This window comes from Nyctereutes procyonoides, unplaced genomic scaffold (genome assembly GCF_905146905.1).
Source record: "Nyctereutes procyonoides isolate TBG_1078 unplaced genomic scaffold, NYPRO_anot_genome, whole genome shotgun sequence".
Lineage (NCBI taxonomy): Eukaryota > Metazoa > Chordata > Mammalia > Carnivora > Canidae > Nyctereutes > Nyctereutes procyonoides.
In genome coordinates, this window is record NW_026575133.1 from 14,726,749 (window position 1) to 14,747,007 (window position 20,259).

At 34.9% G+C, this 20,259-nt stretch overlaps 1 protein-coding gene across 3 annotated transcripts in view; it reads left to right on the forward strand.

The window, feature by feature from the left end:
* Window positions 1-20,259, forward strand: part of SHOC2 (SHOC2 leucine rich repeat scaffold protein) — a 93,356-nt gene that overhangs the window by 36,023 nt on the left and 37,074 nt on the right. For all 3 annotated transcript variants that reach the window (XM_055346383.1, XM_055346382.1, XM_055346384.1), the window contains exon 2: window positions 6,554-7,499. In XM_055346383.1, coding sequence (XP_055202358.1) covers window positions 6,797-7,499 — 703 coding nt within the window. In that variant the 5' untranslated portion in view covers window positions 6,554-6,796. The remainder of the gene's footprint in view (window positions 1-6,553; window positions 7,500-20,259) is intronic.

Below are 20,259 nucleotides of genomic sequence, written 5' to 3' on the forward strand. Positions count from 1 at the left end.
TGGGCTCTGGGGCCTGCGCTGCTGGAATTGCGCTCCTGGGCCATGGCTCCCACAGGCAGCAGGTGCAGCCCCCTCCCCCGGAGCCCCCGCCTGCCCCCGGCTTCTCTCTGAGGCCCCGCCGGGTGCTCCAGCCCATTACCGAGATGGGCCCTGGTGTGTGGGGCGCTCTCCCCGGGCGCCCCTCCTGTTAGTGACCCCGGGAGCCTGGAGGCCCCCCTGCCCCTCCAGCTTCTGCCCGGGTTCCCTGCTAAGCGCCTCTCCCTCGGGGGATTGCCTCTCCCTTGGGGAAGAATCCCAGGCGGAGTTTTAAAGCTCCCTCCCGCTTCTCCGGGTGGGGCCTTCCTGTCCCGGGAGGCTCTCCCCGCTGGGCCTTAGCCTGGTTCCTGGCGGGGGTGGGGGGGGGGGGGGTGGTTCTTCACTTGATTCCTTATTTATTTATTTATTTATTTATTTATTTATTTATTTATTTATTTATTTATTTATTTATTTATTTATTTATTTATGAGAGACACAGATTGAGAGGAGAGGCAGAGACACAGGCAGAGGGAGAAGCAGGCTCCTCGTAGGGAGCCCGATACGGGATTCCCACCCGAGCCACAGGCAGGCGCCCAACTGCTGAGCCACCCAGGCGTCCCCCGCCCCTTCTTTTTTTTTTTTTTTGCCTTCCTACCATGTTAGAAGCGCAAACTCTTCTGTCTATAGTGTTCCAGCTGTTCTCTCTTTAAATCTCAGGTCGAATTTGTAGGTTTTCAGGATGATTTGAAAGTTATCTAGGTTGTTGGTGGGGACAGGGGACTTGGGGACCCTACTCCTCTGCCATCGCACCCCGCCCCTCCACATACCAAGTTTTTGATAAGTTTTGCCTCAGCATAGTGCCCTTGAGATCCATCCCAGTTTTTGTGTGCAAGGATAGTTTGTTCTTTTTTATTGCTAAGCAGTATTTTATTTGTATGGATATACCACAGTTTATCAGTTCACCCAAATGTTTTCACATTTGGGGCATTACAAATAAAGCTGCTATAAATGTTTGTATACATATTTTGTATCACCATAAGTTTTCATTTCTTTAGGATAAATGTCCATGGGTACAATTGCCAGGGTTGTATGTTTATGAGAGACTGCCAAATTGTTTTCCAGAGTGGCTGTACAATTTACGTTATTAGCAATGAGTGATTGATCCGGTTTTTCCACGTTTTCAACAGCACTTGGTATCCATATTTTTAATTTTAGTTCTTCTAGTAGACGTGTGGTTATGTGCACTTCTCTAATGCTGTTGAACATCTTTACATGTGTGTCTTTAGTAGAGGATTTCTAATTGGATTGATTGTTTTCTTACTATATAAAGAACTTTTTTACATATTCTGGATACATTTTTCTCCCAGACTGTAGCTTCTTTTCATTCTCTTCATAATCTTTTGACTAGAGAGAACTTTTCATGGACCTTTTTTTGGTAGGTACTTGTGTTTTTGGATTATGGACTTCTCTACTGCCAGACCAGGATATGTAGGAAACAAAACCAAAAAAACCCAGAGAACTCACCATCGGGTTATCCTTCATCCAGGGTTCCTAGCCACTGTACCTTCTTTACCTTTCAGAATCTTAAACTAGTTTCTTTATGTATTATGTGCAGGATTTTAGGTTATAATTGAGGAACAGGATAAAATGGGTTTATTCCATCTTGTTTGGAACCAGAAGTCATGTTCATTGTAAGACAAGAGCCAATATTGTTAAGCTTTCACATCCACATTTAAAGTAAGACTAAGGAATATATTTAGTATATGTGGCCTATTGATGAGTTTTAGAAAAATAATTATTACAAGTGATGATTATCATTGTAGTCTTATACCAAGAGTAGATCTTACTAGTGCTAGTGCTTTCTCACTTCCATTTCTGCTCCAGTCCTCCATCCCCTAGATTTTAGGAAATTGTAGCTAATTTTAGAAATAGCTAAAAGTATTGTTGAATGTTTTATAAGAACAAGGATTTGTTTTTTGTTTTGTTTTTTTCTTTTTTTTTCTGTTTTGTTTTTTACTTCTTACATCGAGTTTGCATATAATCTGAGACAGTGACCTGGAAAACTGTCACCTGGTGGCTGAATTCAGTATGTGGCCTCTTTCGGTAAACTTGTATTGAAACACAGCCTCACCTAGTCATTTACATAGTGTCTACAGCTGTTTTCATGCTAAAGTGGTAGAATTGAGTACTTGTAACGGAACATCTGGCCCACAAAGCCTAAAGCATTTAATATGTGGCCGTTTACAAGAAAAGTTTCCTGACCTCTGACTTAGAAAGTATTGAGGCCTAAAGTACTATAATCAGCATCCTCCTACAATTATGACTTGGATAGTTATCTTTGAAATACAGCATAGTATAGTGGAAAGAACATTCATGGGCTTAGAGTCAGGTAGACCTGGTTTTTGAATTTTTCCTTATTTACCAGGTATCTGACTTTAGTGCCTTAATTTTCTTGTCTATAAATTGGAAATAGAGGAACTCATCTACTTAGGAATTTGAAGTTAAGAATTTTCATGATTTGGAATATAGTTAAGTACCTGAGAAAAATTTTATCAGCTTAGACCTTTGTCAGGAAATAGCATTGGTAGTTTCTTATTTGGTATCAATTTTTGGACAAATGATAAAATGAACTCAAGAAACCTAACTTGGTTATGAGTAGAGATACTCTTAATGTTTTCCTTGATATGGTTGTGAGAATTTGAAATATGATAAAAAGTTCATGTCAAGTGCTCTATATATGGTAGTTATTAGGTGGTAGGGAATAGAGGAATCTTCTGGAGTGGTGAAGATCCCAGTATAAAAGCACAATTGCGGGACGCCTGGGTGGCTCAGAGGTTAAGCATCTGCCTTCAGCCCAGGGTGTGATCCTGGAGAACCCAGATCGAGTCCCGCATCGGGCTCCCTGAATGGAGCCTGCTTCTCCCACTGCCTGTGTCTCTGCCTGTCTCTCTCATGAATAAATAAATAAAATGTTTTTTAAAAAAAACACAATTGCTAGCCTCAAGCTTAGTAACTGGTGCAATTTTGTGCTTTTCACTAGATTTTAAGCATTTTTAGAATGGGTACTGTCACTTTCTATTGTATAACTAGTCAAATTTTGTGCAAACCTGTTTCCTATTGTTACAAAGGATTTTTTAAAAAATCTATTGAATAGTTTATTTCCAAGAAACATGAAAGGTTATTCCCAATACTTTTTTTCTTGTCCAAAAAAGCTTAGTAGTGTCATCTGATTCAGCTCTAGATTAGACCCAGATCTTAATTTGGGACTGTCAAGTCGTTTGTTAGTTGTCTTAGACAACATATATTTTTACTGGATGGGAAAATTTTTTAGTTAATAGTCAAGCCTGGTTAGTTAATCCTTTCAGTATGATGATAATGTCAAAGTCAAAATTCTTTAACTAGTTCTGTTATGAACAGTGTCTAAACCATATTTGAATAAATCTCAGTTGCAAGAGTTATAGGATGAGTATGTGGGATCAGTTCAAATCCATCGCTATTGTAAGAAAACCATCAAACGGCTTACGTATCTCTAGTATGAACTTCAGATAGGTTATTTTATATACTATGGGAACTCTCCAACTTCAATGGAAACTTTAAATTATTAGTAACTTTTTTTGTCATTAATACAGTTTCCTGACCCACTCCTTTTATCTTCATTTTTATTTTATTTTGTTATGGAATCATTTTTAACATTTATAGTAGTATCATGTATGGAACATACAAATATTTATGTAGTTCGGTTTTCATTTTATTTAATTTTTTAAAAATTTTTTTTATTTATGATAGTCACAGAGAGAGAGAGAGAGGCAGAGACATAGGCAGAGGGAGAAGCAGGCTCCATGCACCGGGAGCCCGATGAGGGATTCGATCCCGGGTCTCCAGGATCGTGCCCTGGGCCAAAGGCAGGCACTAAACTGCTGTGCCACCCAGGGATCCCCTATTTAATTTTTTAAAGTAATATCTGTGTCCATTGTGGGACCTGAACTCACAACCCCGCGATCAAGAGTCACATGCTGTACTGACTGAGCCAGCCATGCATCCCCTCAATCTTCATTTTTAGAATAATATTTAAGAAATTGTAAGTGTATCAGTGTTCAGATGCTCAGTGTTCAGATTTGGTTATATCCTGTATTTATTTCCAAACTTGATAAGCCCTTGCTGAGACATTTCTTACTAAAACAGATGTTTCCAGATTCTTTCTAAAGATTCCAATTCAGTGGTTTAGGATGGAGCTTGGGCCTTTTTCTTTCTTTCTTTTTTTTTTTTTTAACATATATCCCAGGTTTATTTTACTTTATTTTTTTTTATTAATAGAGAAGTTTGGGAAACATCAGAATAGGAGATCAAGGATTCCATTTTTAAAATTGCCAGTTGTGTGTTTAGAAAAGTGTTACTTTTAAGTCACAAAAATGCCTTTAAATCTAAGCAGAAGCATTAAAGTTTTGCTAGTATATTTCTTGAGAGGCTGGATTTGTTCTTTAATATGTAACATCTTTTTTTTCTACCATATGCATTTTTAAATTCAGTACATACATATCTTGCTAAATAGAAATTTGATTTTCAGGAACTTGGCAGAATTAATGACATTTCTTACATATAAATTGATAAGCAGTTCTCCATTCTGTCATTTGTGTATATCTCCCATCATTCACTCTTGTATCATTGTAATAAATGTGCTTTCATTTTGGCTCATCAGCATTTCTTAGTACCTCTGAAGGTTTTCTTTCCCCATTGTAGCTCAAGATTATTTTCTTGTTTTGAAGGTTGTGGTGAGTAGTGGGGCGATAATAGCTTTTCAGATGCGCTAGCAAAAACTAGCATGTTTTTTTAAACTGTAGAATCTTATAGGCTGATGAAGTTCGACTCTAATCTGGAATTTACAGATCATTAGTCTTCTACCCAGCTCCTGTTATTACTGCACCCCTGAGACTTTTGCTTCGGCAAAATTCCACCTTTTCACTTTCCTTTGGCAAACTAAGCTCATTTCATATTCTTGGCCTAGGTTAACCTTTCATTGTATCCACATGGACTAATTTGCCATCTTGTCTTTACTTGCTTGTACTTCTGTACACAACCTTTCTCAGCCACTTTCACTGAGGTCAGTTTTCTCAAAAGAGCAGTAGCATATGTCATTGAGGATTTACTATCTTATGTTATTGTCATATGTGAGTGCTTTGGATTTTTTTTTTTAAGGATTTTATTTATTTATTCATGAGAGACATAGAGAGGCAGAGACACAGAGACAGAGGGAGAAGTAGGCTCCTCGCAGGGAGCCTGATATGGGACTTGTTCCCGGGACCAGGATCACACCCTGAACCAAAGGCAGATGCTCAACCGCTGAGCCACCCAGGTGTCTCTGGATATCTAATTAAACCATAATCTTGTATAGGGTAGGACTCAACATCCTCTGTATAGAAAATCTAAGCATGATCCTGTGCACTTAGACTATCAGATACTTTTGGTGGTTTCATAAAATTAACTATTTTTCCTAACATCTTAAGCTAATCAAGTAGGATGTGAATCATTTTGTTTTTAACCTTTGAGCCCTACTACTACATAAAGATCAGTTACTTATAAAATTAATAAGTCACAAGATACAAATTATATTTTAAATTTAAAAATGCTTAGGGAAGACTGACTCCACAAAGATTTTACTCATCTTTTCAGCTTTTGTGGTTCTTTTTGGTCAGTAATTTTACCGTGAACTTTTTCTACTTTTAAGAACCCTTAAGAATCCTTATCACCATTCAGTTTCTAGTTTATAGATCTCATTGGAGATTTCTCTTTATTACTGTATCTCAAAGGTGGTGCCTAGACCTACCTACGTTAGAGTCACCTAGAATGCTTATTAAAGTACAGATTCTTAAGACCTTTTTCCTAAACTGTTTGCTTTGCTCTGTACATATTTCACTTGCCATTTTATTCTTTTGTGAGATTGCTCTTGATTCTATCATCATGGCCTTTGAATTTGTTCCTGTTACCTAAAGCTGTTTGGCAATTAGTTGCAGATAGAGCAGTTTTAGTGTAATGGTTAGGAACACAGGCTGTGAATATATACATTGGAATCTCAGTTCTGTTGCTTTTCCAAGATCACAGAGGTAGTTACTTAAAAATATTTCTGTGCCTCAGTGTCCTTATTTGTAAAATAGGGACAATAATTGATCTCCTAGGGCTGTTACATGTATTAAATTAATATTTGTAATTTTTTTTTACAGTGGTGCTTGTACATAGAAAGCTCTCAAACATTAGCTGCTATTATGATTTCTCCCATTTTTCAGTTCTTACAAACTTACGGTAACTTATATGCCTACCTTACCTCTTCCTGTTAGATTTGTAAAGTCCTTGAAGATAGGGGCCTGCCTTACCAATTTTTATAGTTTTTTGATGGATTTTGCATAATAGAAAGTGTTCAGTAACTACTGTATCAAATCACAGAAAAATGGCCAAATTTTCAATGAGATTGTTTTTTCAGAGCCCATTTGCTTATTATAAATTATAATCTAAAGTAATTTAATATTCTTTTTGTATTGTATTTCAGGAGTTCTAATGAATCATTGACCAAGCACCATTTTACCATTTGGAACAAGTTATCAGAAATGGGCATAGTGCTTTTAGATCCAACATGTAACAGATGGCTGTTACTCCATGGTGATTATTTCTTCAAGCCAACACCTTTTTTGATTGTGTAGGATCTCTGTCTCTTCATCTTTGAATTCCAGTTACTGTTGTTGGCAAATAAAACAAAGGAGTTCATGTAGTTTTTGCCCAAGTTTGAGTCACCATGAGTAGTAGTTTAGGAAAAGAAAAAGACTCTAAAGAGAAAGATCCCAAAGTGCCATCAGCTAAGGAAAGAGAAAAGGAGGCAAAAGCCTCTGGAGGTTTTGGGAAAGAGAGCAAAGAAAAAGAACCTAAGACCAAAGGGAAAGATGCCAAAGATGGAAAGAAGGACTCCAGTGCTGCCCAACCCGGGGTGGCTTTTTCAGTTGACAATACGATCAAACGGCCAAATCCAGCACCTGGGACGAGAAAAAAATCTAGCAATGCAGAGGTGATTAAAGAGCTCAACAAGTGCCGGGAAGAGAATTCAATGCGTTTGGACTTATCCAAGAGATCTATACACATATTGCCATCATCAATCAAAGAGTTGACTCAATTAACAGAACTTTATTTATATAGCAACAAATTGCAGTCTCTACCAGCAGAGGTGGGCTGTCTAGTAAATCTCATGACACTGGCTCTAAATGAAAACTCACTTACCAGTTTGCCTGACTCTCTTGATAACTTGAAGAAGCTGCGAATGCTTGATTTACGGCATAATAAACTGAGAGAAATTCCTTCAGTGGTGTATAGGCTAGATTCTCTCACCACTCTTTACCTTCGCTTTAATCGTATAACTACTGTGGAAAAGGACATCAAAAATCTATCAAAACTCAGCATGCTTAGCATTCGAGAGAACAAAATCAAACAACTACCTGCTGAAATTGGTAAGAGACCTTGGATTACTATTATTTGTAGTATTTTTATGCCAGATAATTTTGTTGAGTGCTTTTCCCTATTAGAAAATATCTGGTATTTGCCTAAAAACAACTGGTTTCTAAATGTCATCTTCTTTATGTTTTATTTAATTATTCAGTTTTAGTAATATTAATGTATGGTTTGAGCTTATTTTATACACTTAAGAAAGTGAGTTAGAATAGAAATGTAGTTGGGCCTGTTCACGTAAACCTATTCTGCTTTCATTTTCCTGGAGAAAAAGTAAATTTGTAACAGTAAAAAGATGTTTCCCAGGTTTTTAACTTGTTACCACCTATTTTTAAAAATGTTTAAAAATTATGGTAGATTCATTAAGGCTATATTTTCCAGTTCTTTCACTTTCTCTTCTTTATCTGAAAAATGTGTAAATTCACATGACTTTTCTATGTAATTTACTGCAAAAGATTGGCATATAAGAGCCTTGTAAAAAAACAAAGGAAGGGGAGTAGTATAAAAAATAGGATATATATGTAAACAAGTCAGTAAAAATGTTTTATTTTTTAATTAGGGAATATGGTAAACTTTGACTTACCAATTTTGAGCAATTAAGGTATTTATGAGCTAGTTTTATAATATTTTAAATTGATATAAAAGTTAATTATGTAACTTTTTAATTTAAAGAAGGTTTTCTTATGAAAGATATATTCTGAATAAAGTAGGCGATTTAAAAATATTGTTGCTTGAGCATTGGCACTGCAGCTTGTTAGAATATTCTGTACGTGTGTTTAAAAATTTATTTAGCTTTGAAAAAAGATGTAGTTTAAATTTTAGGTATGGCGTTTTTCTACACTTAACTCTATCCAGCCACACAATATCTTAACTAAATTTTAGTTTCATTAAATGTATTTAGAAAATCCATGATAGATTTTCCCAAGCAATAAACTGTACTCTGAAAGTATGACTCACTTAAGTGTATTGAAATATCCTCAGGAGTCTGAGTGGAAATACTCCTTTTCATGTCTTCAGATAGAAATGTGGTTGTTGATTGACTTTGGATTTCATACCAGATTCAGTTAAAATTTCACCAATATATATAGTTCATTCTGAAATAGAATTATAGGCTGTTAGAAATGCTAAAAGAAAAAAGAAATGCTAAATTTTTAGATAGAAATATCGAATGTTATTTCCTGTTTTTTTTCTTATTGTTTTGTGTATATATTACATTCCATCTGAAAATGTTAGCTTTAATTCATGAGTCCTATTAAAGATGTCTTTCCATAGAGATGTTATCAAATTACCTGAGAATTAAAAGCATACATTTCTTATATAAGAAATTATAGGAAATTTACTTCAGTTTGTTTTTAGCATATAGATGTGGCATTTTTACAAAAGTGAATGTATTTTTTAAAAATTGGCAAATTTTATTTAATTAAATGGTTTGTGCCTGCCTAATCCTTTATTCCTAAGTTTGTAATTTTATTTGACCTTTATTCCTAAGTTTGTAATTTTAAAAATAACCGTTGAATTTAAGAAGTACCCTTCCACAATTATAGTGGCGTCATTAAAGTTTGTGTTCTTGTAATTTTTGTATTTTTGTAAAAATAGTAACTTCATAAATGTTATTTTATTCCAAGCAGGGCATCAGATAGACAATAAACTGATTTTAAAGATAAAAGTTAATATTTCTTAAGAGAGGTTAAAATTTATAAGGTGTTTTTTTTTTCTTTTAAATATTTTTATTCATGATAGAGAGAGAGAGAGGCAAAGAACATAGGCAGAGGGAGAAGCAGGCTCCCTGCAGGGAGCCTAGTGCAGGACTCCATCCCAGGACCCCATGATCATGCCCTGAGCAAAGGCAGATAGATGCTCAACTACTGAGCCACCCACGTGTCCCAAGATTTATAAGGATTAACTTAGATGCATGGATTTGGGGCAGACATTGTAGAAGTCTGCATTATCTTTTCCCTATAGAAAACAAGAAGATGTCCAGTAAAAATAATATAATCATAATAAGAAGAGTAACTGAGCATAGTTTGTCATATGGTATATTTTGTGTATATATTCTCATTAAGTTCTTACAGTAACACTTTGCAATAGGCAGTTCTTCCTCCATTGTATTGAAGTAGGAACTGAAAATGTATAGAGAAATTAGATAATTTACCAAAAGTCATGCAGCTAGGAAGTTGACAGAGTCAGAATATGAACCTAGTTCTTAACTCTGTTGCCCCCCACTAGTCTAGACGAGTTGATCCCACTCCCATAGTATATGACTTAGTCTGGGAGGTTCAGGGATCTGTACTTCTAAAGAGTAAGCTCAGGTATTGGATCTGTAGCTGCAGTTAAAAGCCATTGCATTGGTTTTTTTATTTTTTTATTTTTTATTTTTATTTTTTTTTGAGGGAGGAGGATGTTAGCAGTTTAATGAAGATATAATTCACATACTATACAATTCATATGTTTAAAGTGTGCAGCACAGTGGGTTTCAGCATATTCACAGAGTTGTGCAACCATCACAAACAATCTTAGAACACTTTTATCATTCTAAAAAGAAACTGCACTTTGGCAGTTACCCCTCCTCTGTTTTCTTGAAACCCCCTAGCCCTAGGCAGACTCTGGTTTGCTTTCTGTTTCTGTGGATTTACCTATTCTGGACATTTCATATAAATGGAATTATACACTGTGTGGTCTTTGGTGATTGGCTTCTTTCACTTAGCAAGCATGTTTTCAGAATTCATCCAGATTGTAGCATGTATTAGTTCTTCATTCCTTCTTATTGCCAAATAATACTCTATTGTATGAATATACCACATTTTATTTACCCATTCATCAGTTGAACATTTGAGTTGTTTCCAGTTTTTGGCTATTGCAAATAAAATTACTATAAACATTTGTGTCCAAGTTTTTGTGTGGACATTGTTTTCATTTCTCTTAGGTTGTAAACCTAAGAGTGGAATTACTGAGTCATATGGTAACTCTGTGTTTAACCTTTTGAGGAACTTCTAGACTGGTTTCCTAAGTGGTTTTTTTTTTTTACATTTCCACCATAGTATATGAGGGTTCCAGTTTCTCTACATCCTCACACCTTTTTTTATTATAGTCACTTCGTGAGTAATAAGTGGTATCTTGTGGTTTTGATTTGCAGTGTTTTGATGACTATAGATTTGTTTTTAATTTTTAAGAGCTATCTTTTATTATAAAGGAAAGACAAATAGTTATTTTCTTTAATGCAGATCTTGCTTTACTGCTTTTTTAATTACAAAAAATAAAATCCCAAACCCCTTTGAAAATGTTTCCAAATTAAGACCCATGTGAAAAAATCAAGTAAAATGGAAATTTGATGTTTTTTAGTGTTCTATACTCCTTTTTTTTTTTTTTTTTGAGTGAGGGAGGGGTACAAGGAGAGGGAGAAAGGGAGGATATTTAATTTGGGGCTTGATTGCACAGTCCTAAGGTCATGACCTGATCTGAATGAAATCAGGAGTCATTTAAGGCCCTGAGCCACCCAGGTGCCCCAAAAGTGTTATATACCTTTGTAGTTTGACTTACTGCTGCAACCCATAACAGGAATTTACAATTCAAAATACATGCTAATTATCATTTTGTAAAACTTCCTTCTATATATTTTAGATTTGTATTATTATAGAAACAGATTTATATTATGCATATTAAATATTTATTTTCTTGTCATATAAGTATACTTTCAGTCATGCCATCTAGCAATATATTTGAGGAGTATGAGAAATTAGAAGTTCTTGAAATACAGCCTACTGTTTAGTTTTTTGTTTTTTTTTAAAGATTTATTTATTTATTTATTCATGATAGACATAGAGAGAGAGAGAGAGAGAGAGAGAGAGAGAGAGAGCAGAGACACAGGAGGAGGGAGAAGCAGGCTCCATGCCGGGAGCCCGATGTGGGACTCGATCCCGGGACCCCAGGATTGCGCCCTGGGCCAAAGGCAGGTGCTAAACCGCTGAGCCACCCAGGGATCCCCCTACTGTTTAGTTTAATATATTTGGAATTTAGTCATTACACAAGTTTTGCTGCTTTATAAGGAACTATATTAAAATCAGAACATCTGTCCATTATAAGCATTAATGGCATCTTTATTAATGCGATGTGATTTCATACCAGTGATACATATTCGTGAACACTGGCAGAAAACAGTAAAAGGATACTAAACAGACAGTAAATGTAATCATACGAAGAGCCAGAGATTTTTACATCAGAGTAGTCAGGAAAACTCTTGATTCGGTAATATTCATTTACCTTTCTTTTTGTGTGATAAGGCATGGGAACAGAAAGTATATGTCCTGTCTTTCTGTGTCAAGTAGTAGATGAAACTCTTAGTCATTGCTTTCTTTTACAAATCAGTTTTCATCCTTCCTCCCATACCTTCTTTTACGATTTGTAATCTTGAAAAAGACTCATCATTGTATACCAGGACAGTCAAGAAATTGCATTTTGAGAGGGAAAGCAGGATATAATCACTGTTTCTCCCCATAACCCTTGCTGGTTCTGTTGAGTTTTAAGTTAGAGATGTGCTTTTTTGTAATTTTTTTTCCTGAGTGGATTAGAATTAGGGCCATCAGATAGTCATTTTGAATAATTATTTAGGGAATTCTGGACAATGAAGTTTTAAAGGATTTTATTCTATTATGAAGGAAATGGTAGTTCTTTGAAACCAGAAAAAACTCCCATCTTTCTCTCTTATGAGTATTCCTACAGTTTTCCTTCATTAAAAAGTATGGTTTAGTTTAGGATTTCTTTAAACTTTAACCCTTTTTAATTATTCTTTATAAAAATAGCTAAAGTTAGGAGTACTTTTTAAAAAAATGTATTCTCCCTACATTATATATAATACACAGCTTCATCTGAATCTGTCAAAATAATCCATTTGCTTATGAGAATGATCTGGTATGTTAAAATGTATGCTTTTTCAAACCCATATTATTTTTACCTATTTTAAAGAAACAGCTCTTACAGCATTCAGATCTATAAGAGATTAGAATCAGCAAAGTTTTTTTCCCATTTGACACAGTAACAGTTACTGAAAACAATTCCTACTATACTGAATTACTGCTGTTACATTCTGTAAGTTAAGTGAAATAATCAACATAATATCATCAATGTCTATATAAAAATACTAAGGACAGAATCAGAATCAGCAATTTTTTTAAAAGTTGAAAGGACCTTAGAGATTTTTAATTCCCTGTTTAATTTTCTGTGGATTTTTATATTTTTATAGATAATAAATGGTAGTTTTTCAATAAGTGGAGCTTGAAGGCAGTGTAATGAAATTCAGTACTATTACTCATTTTTCAATATTAACTCAAATTTTAACCCTTAGTTCCTAAAATTCTTGAAATTCTCCCAGGACTGCCAGGGGTGATAAAATTCATGGTCCAGGTAACATTATTTGATGGATCTCATTTGAGTGTTTTGTATGAGTGCTAATGAATAACTTAGTTTGGCAGGAAAAAGAGATTGGGGAAGGGAATTCATGGTTATTAATAAATAACTCCTTTTGACTGAGAATCTACAAGAGACCCTAGAAATTTGGAAATGAACTGTTAACTTATTGTCATCAGATTGTCAGGTGTCTCACTGAACAACGAAAACCTATATGAGTTGTTATTGTTAAAGGAGGCTGTAAGAGAACAGAAAATAACACTTAAGCCATCTTAAAAGGGTTTGATAGGTTCAGGTACAATTGACTTTCCACCCTACTGAGATATAGGGAATTGTATTCTAATAACAGCATGCTACCCTACCCATTCAAAGGAATATAGACACTGTTGTCCATGTTGCCTAGTTGCAGATGCCCTTGATTAGAAGAGCTTACTGAAGTCGTCTTTGCAATGAGAGAATTAAGCCTATTAGATAAATTTAAGTAATAGTAAAAACTCTGATGTAAGTTCCTAAATCTGTTCAAGCTTGTTTGATAGGTATTTCCAGCTTTTGTTAATTATGTAGTTTTACAAATTAGTAAGATTTGATGTGATTTTTTTTGTATTAGTTAATCTCTGAATAATTGAAAATATTCCCATATGCTCAGGAACAAGAGATGAAATAATTTTTAAGATTTATTTATTTTAGAGAGGGTGGGAGAGGGAGAGAGAGAATCTTAAGCAGGTTCCATGCCCAATGCAGAGCTTCACTTGGGGCTCATTCTCACAACTTGAGATCATGAGCTGAGGTGAAACCAGCAGTTGGTCACTTAACCGACTATACCACACAGGCACCTCAAAGATGGTTCTTTGCTTGATTGGTCTGGCTAGAGATATATCAATTTTATAGATCTTTTAAAAATTTCTGCTTTTTTTTTCTTTTTTTAATCTTTTGTTTTATGTTTCTATTAGTTTTTCCTTTAGATTTAATATGCTCTTCTTTGTCTGCTTTGTTATTGGATTGATTTCAGACCTTTTCATTATATAAGCATTTCAGTATAATTTTCCCAAGTACTGTTTTAGCAGCAGCCTGTAAATTTTAATGCTTTATTTTCTTTATTGTTTAGTTTAAAATATTTTCTAAATCTTTTATTCTGTAACCCATGGATTATTTAGAAGTGAATTGTTCAATTTTTCAAGTATTTGGGAGATGTTTTCCAGTATATTTGTTATTGACTTATGAAATATGGCCTGTCTTACTAAACGTTCTATATGGAATTGAAGAGAGTATTTATTGGGTTGGTTTTTTTTTGTTTTTGTTTTTGTTTTGTTTTTGTTTTTTTTTTTTAGCAAAGTCATGTTAGTTGATAATATTCATTTATTCTATGCTATTATCAATTTTCTGCCCACTGTTTTTTCAGTTAGTGAGAAAATAAGTACTAGGTAGCCAACCATACTAATGGATTTTTCTCCCTTTAGTGCTATTAATTTTTGCTGCTTATGTTTAGAAATTGTTAGTACTTGTGGATATACCTAGGATTTTTTTCCTCCTTCTTCTGATGAGGCTACTTATTATGTCATTGAGAAATATCTATCTTTTTCTGGTAACATTTCTGGTAATTTTTTTTTATGAATCCTATTTTAAGTGATATTAATACAGTCACTCCAGCTTCCTTGTTAATTGGTACTTGCAATGTATATCTTTTGCCTTTCTTCTACCTTTTTGTGTCTTTACATTTAGAATGGTTTCTTATAGACAACATATAGATCTTGTGGTTTTTAATCCTGGCAGTTTTTAAATTTTTAATTTAAATTTTAGGTAGTTAATATACAGTGCAATATTGGTTTCTGGAGTAGAATTCAGTGATTCATCACTTACATACAATACCCGGTGCTCATCATAACAAGCACCCTTCTTAATACCACACATCTAGCCCTTCTCACACCCACCTCCCTCCATCAACTCTCAGTTTGTTCTCTCTCATTAAGAGTCTCTTGTGGCCTGTTTCCCTCTTCTCCTTTTTTTCTTTTTCCCTTTCCCATATGTACATCTGTTTTCTTTCTTAAATTCCACATATAAGTGAGATCCTATTAATCCTGAAAGTTTTTGTCTAACTTGAAGGATTTAGACCATTTACATTTAATATAGTTTCCAATGTGGTTGGTTTAAATCAGCCATCTATTTTCTTTCTCTTTTTCTTTTCTTTTTTTTTTTTTTTAAAGATTTTATTTATTTACTCATGAGAGAGAGAGAGAGGCAGAGACACAGGCAGAGGGAGAAGCAGGGTCCATACAGGGAGCCCGATGTGCGACTCAATCCTGGGTCTCCAGGATCACACCCTGGACTGAAGGCGGTGCTAAACCGCTGAGCCACCTGGGCTGCCCAGCCATCTATTTTCTGTTTGTGCCATAGGTTTTTTCCCTTCATGCCTTCTTTTAGATTGACTATTTTTATAAATTCTATTTATCTCAACTCTTGGCATATTAGTTATATATGCCCTTGTTAATTTGCTTTAGTATCTGCTCTGGTATTTATAATACCTATCATAATGGTCTACGTAAGTAATATATCCCTTCTCTAAGAACTTCACATAGAACACTTTTATTCCTTTCTTTGTGCAATTATGGTCATACCTTTTATTTCTCTATATGTTATAAATCCCATAATTGCTCTTATTTTTGCTTAAATTTTATCTTTTTAAAAACTTTTAACTTTGAACAAATTTTAGACTTAACAAAAATGTTGCAAAACCAGTACATGGGGTTCTCACATACTCCTTACCCAGGTTCCTCTTTTATTAACAATCTAAATAACCATTATACAGTGATTATACAGTGATCAAAACCAAACCAAGAACTTTACATTGCTACAATCCTATAAACTACAAATTTTATTCAGATTTCATCAATTTTTCTAATGTCCTTTTTCTGTTCTAGAATCCTACATTACATTTAATAGTCGTATGTTTCTAGTCTTCTCCAGCCTGGAGAAAGATTGAAAGTCTTTTCTTTTGTGACTTTGATACTTTTGAAGAGTACTGCTCAGACATTATGTAATAGATCACTCATTTTTTTAATTTATATTATGTTTTCTCTTGACTAGTTTGAAATTATGTGTTTTGGCAAGAATGCCACTGAGATGATTGTGGTGCTTTCCCGAGTGAATCATATTGAGAGATACATGATGTTTGTATGTCTCATTGCTGGTGATTTTGACCTTGGTTATGTTGATTTTTGCTGTGCTGCTCCACTTTAAAGTTAATAATTTTTCTTCTTAATTAATAATTACCTTAAGGAGTGTTGGTTTTAGTCTACACCAATACCTTATTTTTCCTTAATCCATTGCTCCCTGAGTTTAGCATTCATGGATGGATCTTCATCTTCCCTGAAACAGTTACTACTGTGTTCTAGCGGTGATTTTTTTAAAAAAATTTGCCTCATTTCTTTCTCATTAATTGATATTCTTCTATAACGAAGAGCTGTTCTTTCTCTCCCTTATATATTGTTTTATTTCCTTACTTAAATTATATCAGTCTGGGCTCATTCTGTTCTGTGGTTTCCAGCCCAGTATTACTTTTATTGTTATATTGCTCCTTTTGTTTCAGCTTTGGTTATTGTGGACGCTTTTAGGTTGTTTCCTCTGCCTTTTGCTGTGCCATCATCCTTCTCGATTATCTTTTAAAGAGATTAAAAAAACGCCAAAAAAAAAAAAACAAAACAAAACCCAAACCCTTTCATAGTTACTCATGAATTTACCATTTCTAATATTTTCATTATTTATGTAGATCTGAATTTGTTATTTTTCTTTTATCCAAAGAACTTCTTTAATATATATTGTAGTACAGGTATGCTCATAATGAATTCTCCAGGCTTTTGTCTTAGAACCTGTTGCTTTTATTTTTTAAAACTATTTTTCTTGGTGTAGAATTCTAGTTTGACAGCTTTCTTTTTCTTTTTTTCCCTTTTTTCTGTATTTTAAACTCTTTCCTATCTCTGTGCGTTTTGTTTTGTTTGTTTTTTCTGGCTTGCCTAGTTTCAGGCCAGCAGTTTTGCTATAGTTCTTATCTTTGTTTCAGTGTTTTAAGTGTTTTTCTCCGTATATTTAAAAAAAAAAAAAGCCTTTTTTTTTTTTTTTTTTTTTTTGGTGTGTGTGTATTTCTAACTACATGTATATTAAATCTCTTTATGTTCCCTTCCAGGTAACTGATGTTTTATTCATTTTTATGTGTGTTTTAGATTGTTTCTATTGCATTTTTTATTGCTATATATAATTTCCTTTTCAGTGTCTAATCTATTGTTAATCCCATGCAAATGAAGTTTTAATTTGAGATACTGTATCTTTTTTAGATTTAGTCTGATATATGGTCTTTATAGTATGACTATCTGGGGATTTTGTTTTCTGACCCTTCTAACTTGGCAGGACCAAAATTCCAAAAACTTACCTACTACATACAGCAGCTATCAAAATCTCTGCTTGGCTCTTTTAGCCTCCTAGCTGTTGTTTTTCCCCTGGGTTCCTTGCAGTCTTCTCTCCCATAGGAGCACTTTTGGAGGCAGTCAAAAATATGAGGGGTATGCATATGCAGATTTTGGGACTACACTCTTTGTGTTTCCTCCTTTCCAGGATATCCAACCTTGAATTCCAGCCACTGTCATAAACCCTAGACCTTATCCTCTGGCTTTTCAGGCCAGTAGGACTCTGGTTTTCTACTTGAGATTTATTTTCTGCTGGCAGATTTGTGAGTAATTTCATGGTAAAAGCCTTAAAAATGTGGATCTTACCCAGTGTAATTTTGTTGTTGTTGTTGTTAAGTTATGTACTATTTCATAAGAAATTACTCTGAAGCATAGCTCCTAAAACAGCACTTGTTTACTACTATCTTACAGTTTCTTTGGTTCAGAATCAAGCATAGCTTAACTGGATCTTCTGATTTAGGGTTTCTTATAAGATCTCTCACTCAAGGTGGTAGCCAGGGGCTGGGGTGTCATCTGAACACATGTCTGGAAGAGGGTCCACACCTGAGCTCATGTAATTGTTTTCAGGATTCAGGTGCTAGCAGGTTGTTGGACTAAGGGCTTCAGCTTTTTACTGGCTATTGGCTGAAAGCTGCCCTTAGTTCTTTGCCACATGGATCTCTCCAGCATGGCAGCTTGCATTATCAAAGGGTACAAGTGGAGAAGGGAATAGAATGCTAGCAAGATGAGAGCACAATCTTTTGTAACCTAATCACAGATGTGACATCTCATCACTCTTCTCATATTCTGTCCATTAGAAACAAGTCACTGAGTTCAGCACACACTCAAAAGAGGGTTAATCATGCAATGTGTAGTTATACATGAGACAGGGTAGTTGAGGCCATCTTAAAAGTCTGCTTATCATAGTTCCCTTTTTGCAAGAGTTGAATTCCTTCTAGTTTCTGCTTTGAGTTTCCTTGCATGCTTTTATATAGTGTTTTTAAGATAATTTATCCAGGACTCCACCATGACTGTTAGCCAGAAGAGCAGTATTTGACATTTTGGCTATTAACCCCAATTCCCTCTTTGGGGCAAAAATGTTCTGTCATGATAACATTTTCTTCAGACCTGTATTTTTTTTTTCCTAATTAACCAATAGATTGTTACCTGTATATCTTACCAATATCTCAGATTTAGCATTATTAAAATATAACTCCTCACCAAACACTTCCCTTCCTTTTGGATTCTGTTTCTCTCTTTTAATTGCATCACTCTCTTTTCTGTCAACTCTGGCTCAGTATCTTGAAATCAGGACTTTTTCCTGTTCTAGATCATGTCAAAGTGTGGCCTAATCACCAGACAGATTGCTGGCCGACCAATTATTTTGTCACCAGTTTGTCACAAGTTAACACAAATTGAAAGTAAGCATTTAGAATCTTGTATAACAATTTGACATTGCTGGAACATCCAGGAATGCAGTTTTGTATTTTACAGAATGTTGGTCCATAACCACCTAGGAAAAAAGCAAAACCCCAAACTAGTCCTTTACCGTATGTAATTTACCACATTCCTATTGCTTTTTTCCTCTCTTTGTTGCTTGTGTATTGGGCCTGTTCATTCCACTGCTTTTGATTACCCACTGTAGGCCCCCTCATGTTTCATGTGGGCTAACTGCAATAGTTTCCTAATAGACTGTGCTTCCTAATTTTGCCTTCTCCAATCCATTCTTTTAATCTATGAGAAAATAGACTTTCAGGGCAGCCCCGGTGGCCCAGCGGTTTAGCACCACCTTCAGCCTGGGGTGTGATCCTGGAGATCCTGGATTGAGTCCCACATTAGGCTCCCTACATGGAGCCTGCTTCTCCCTCTGCCTGTGTCTCTGCCTCTCTCTCTGTGTGTCTGTCATGAATAAATAAATAACATTTTTTTAAAAAGAAAGAAAATAGACTTTCAGAACAACATTCTGATTATCATGCTTATTCAGAAACTTTAAATTGTACTTTATTGCCTGATCAAAAAGGTCTGTATTCCTTAGTTTGATATTTAAGACTCCAGATCTCTTTTCTTTTTTCTTTTCCTTTTTTCCTTACTTCCTCTCACATGTCCTGTGTTTTAGTTAACATATGCACATGGCTCCTCCCAGCTGGTCCATACACTCTTGTCTCCGACTGTCTTTCCTTACTTTACTTTTGTTTATAGCAGTTAGCACTTTATTTCCTTATTTTCTGATTCTTCCTTCTGTGCATACTAGAATGTAAGCTCCCTGAGAATAGACTTTTTGTTCACTGCTTAATTTCCAGTAGGTACATAATAAATTTTTCTTGAGTGATTAAGTGAATGAGATGGTCATCCTAAAGGTAAAGAACTTTGACAGTGAAAGATCAACTAAAAAAATGGCTTTTTAATGGTGAAAATTCATAAGCAGAGCCCTCTCTGGCTTCCCATCAAATCACATGATATCTCCTGCTAATTTTAAGTTTCATGAGAACAGGTATTTAGTATCTTGAAGTGTCTTTGAATCTTTAGTGCATAGTGTTGTGCCTGATAAAGAGAACATGCATGTAAGAAGTTTTTTCAGACTGAATTAATGCCCTTAGAGCAATAAATTATCAAACTCCGTGTTTAGTTTTGTCACTTATTTAATCAAATATTAAGCTACTCTGAACAAAGCCATGTATAAAATATTTTTAACAATTATTAAAAAATCAAAGATCTTTCTAAAACACAATGTGAAAAAATGGGAAACTTAGAAAAGTTCCAAATAATCTTCAGGGATTTGGTATTTAAATGCATCCTAATAACTTGCAATCTCCAGAAGGGAAAAAAAAGATATTCTCCTCCTAAATTCACTCTTCTGTTTGATGAACATTAGTTTTACATCCCAACTATGTGACTTTTAGATATCAGGCACCATGTGTCCCACTGCTTT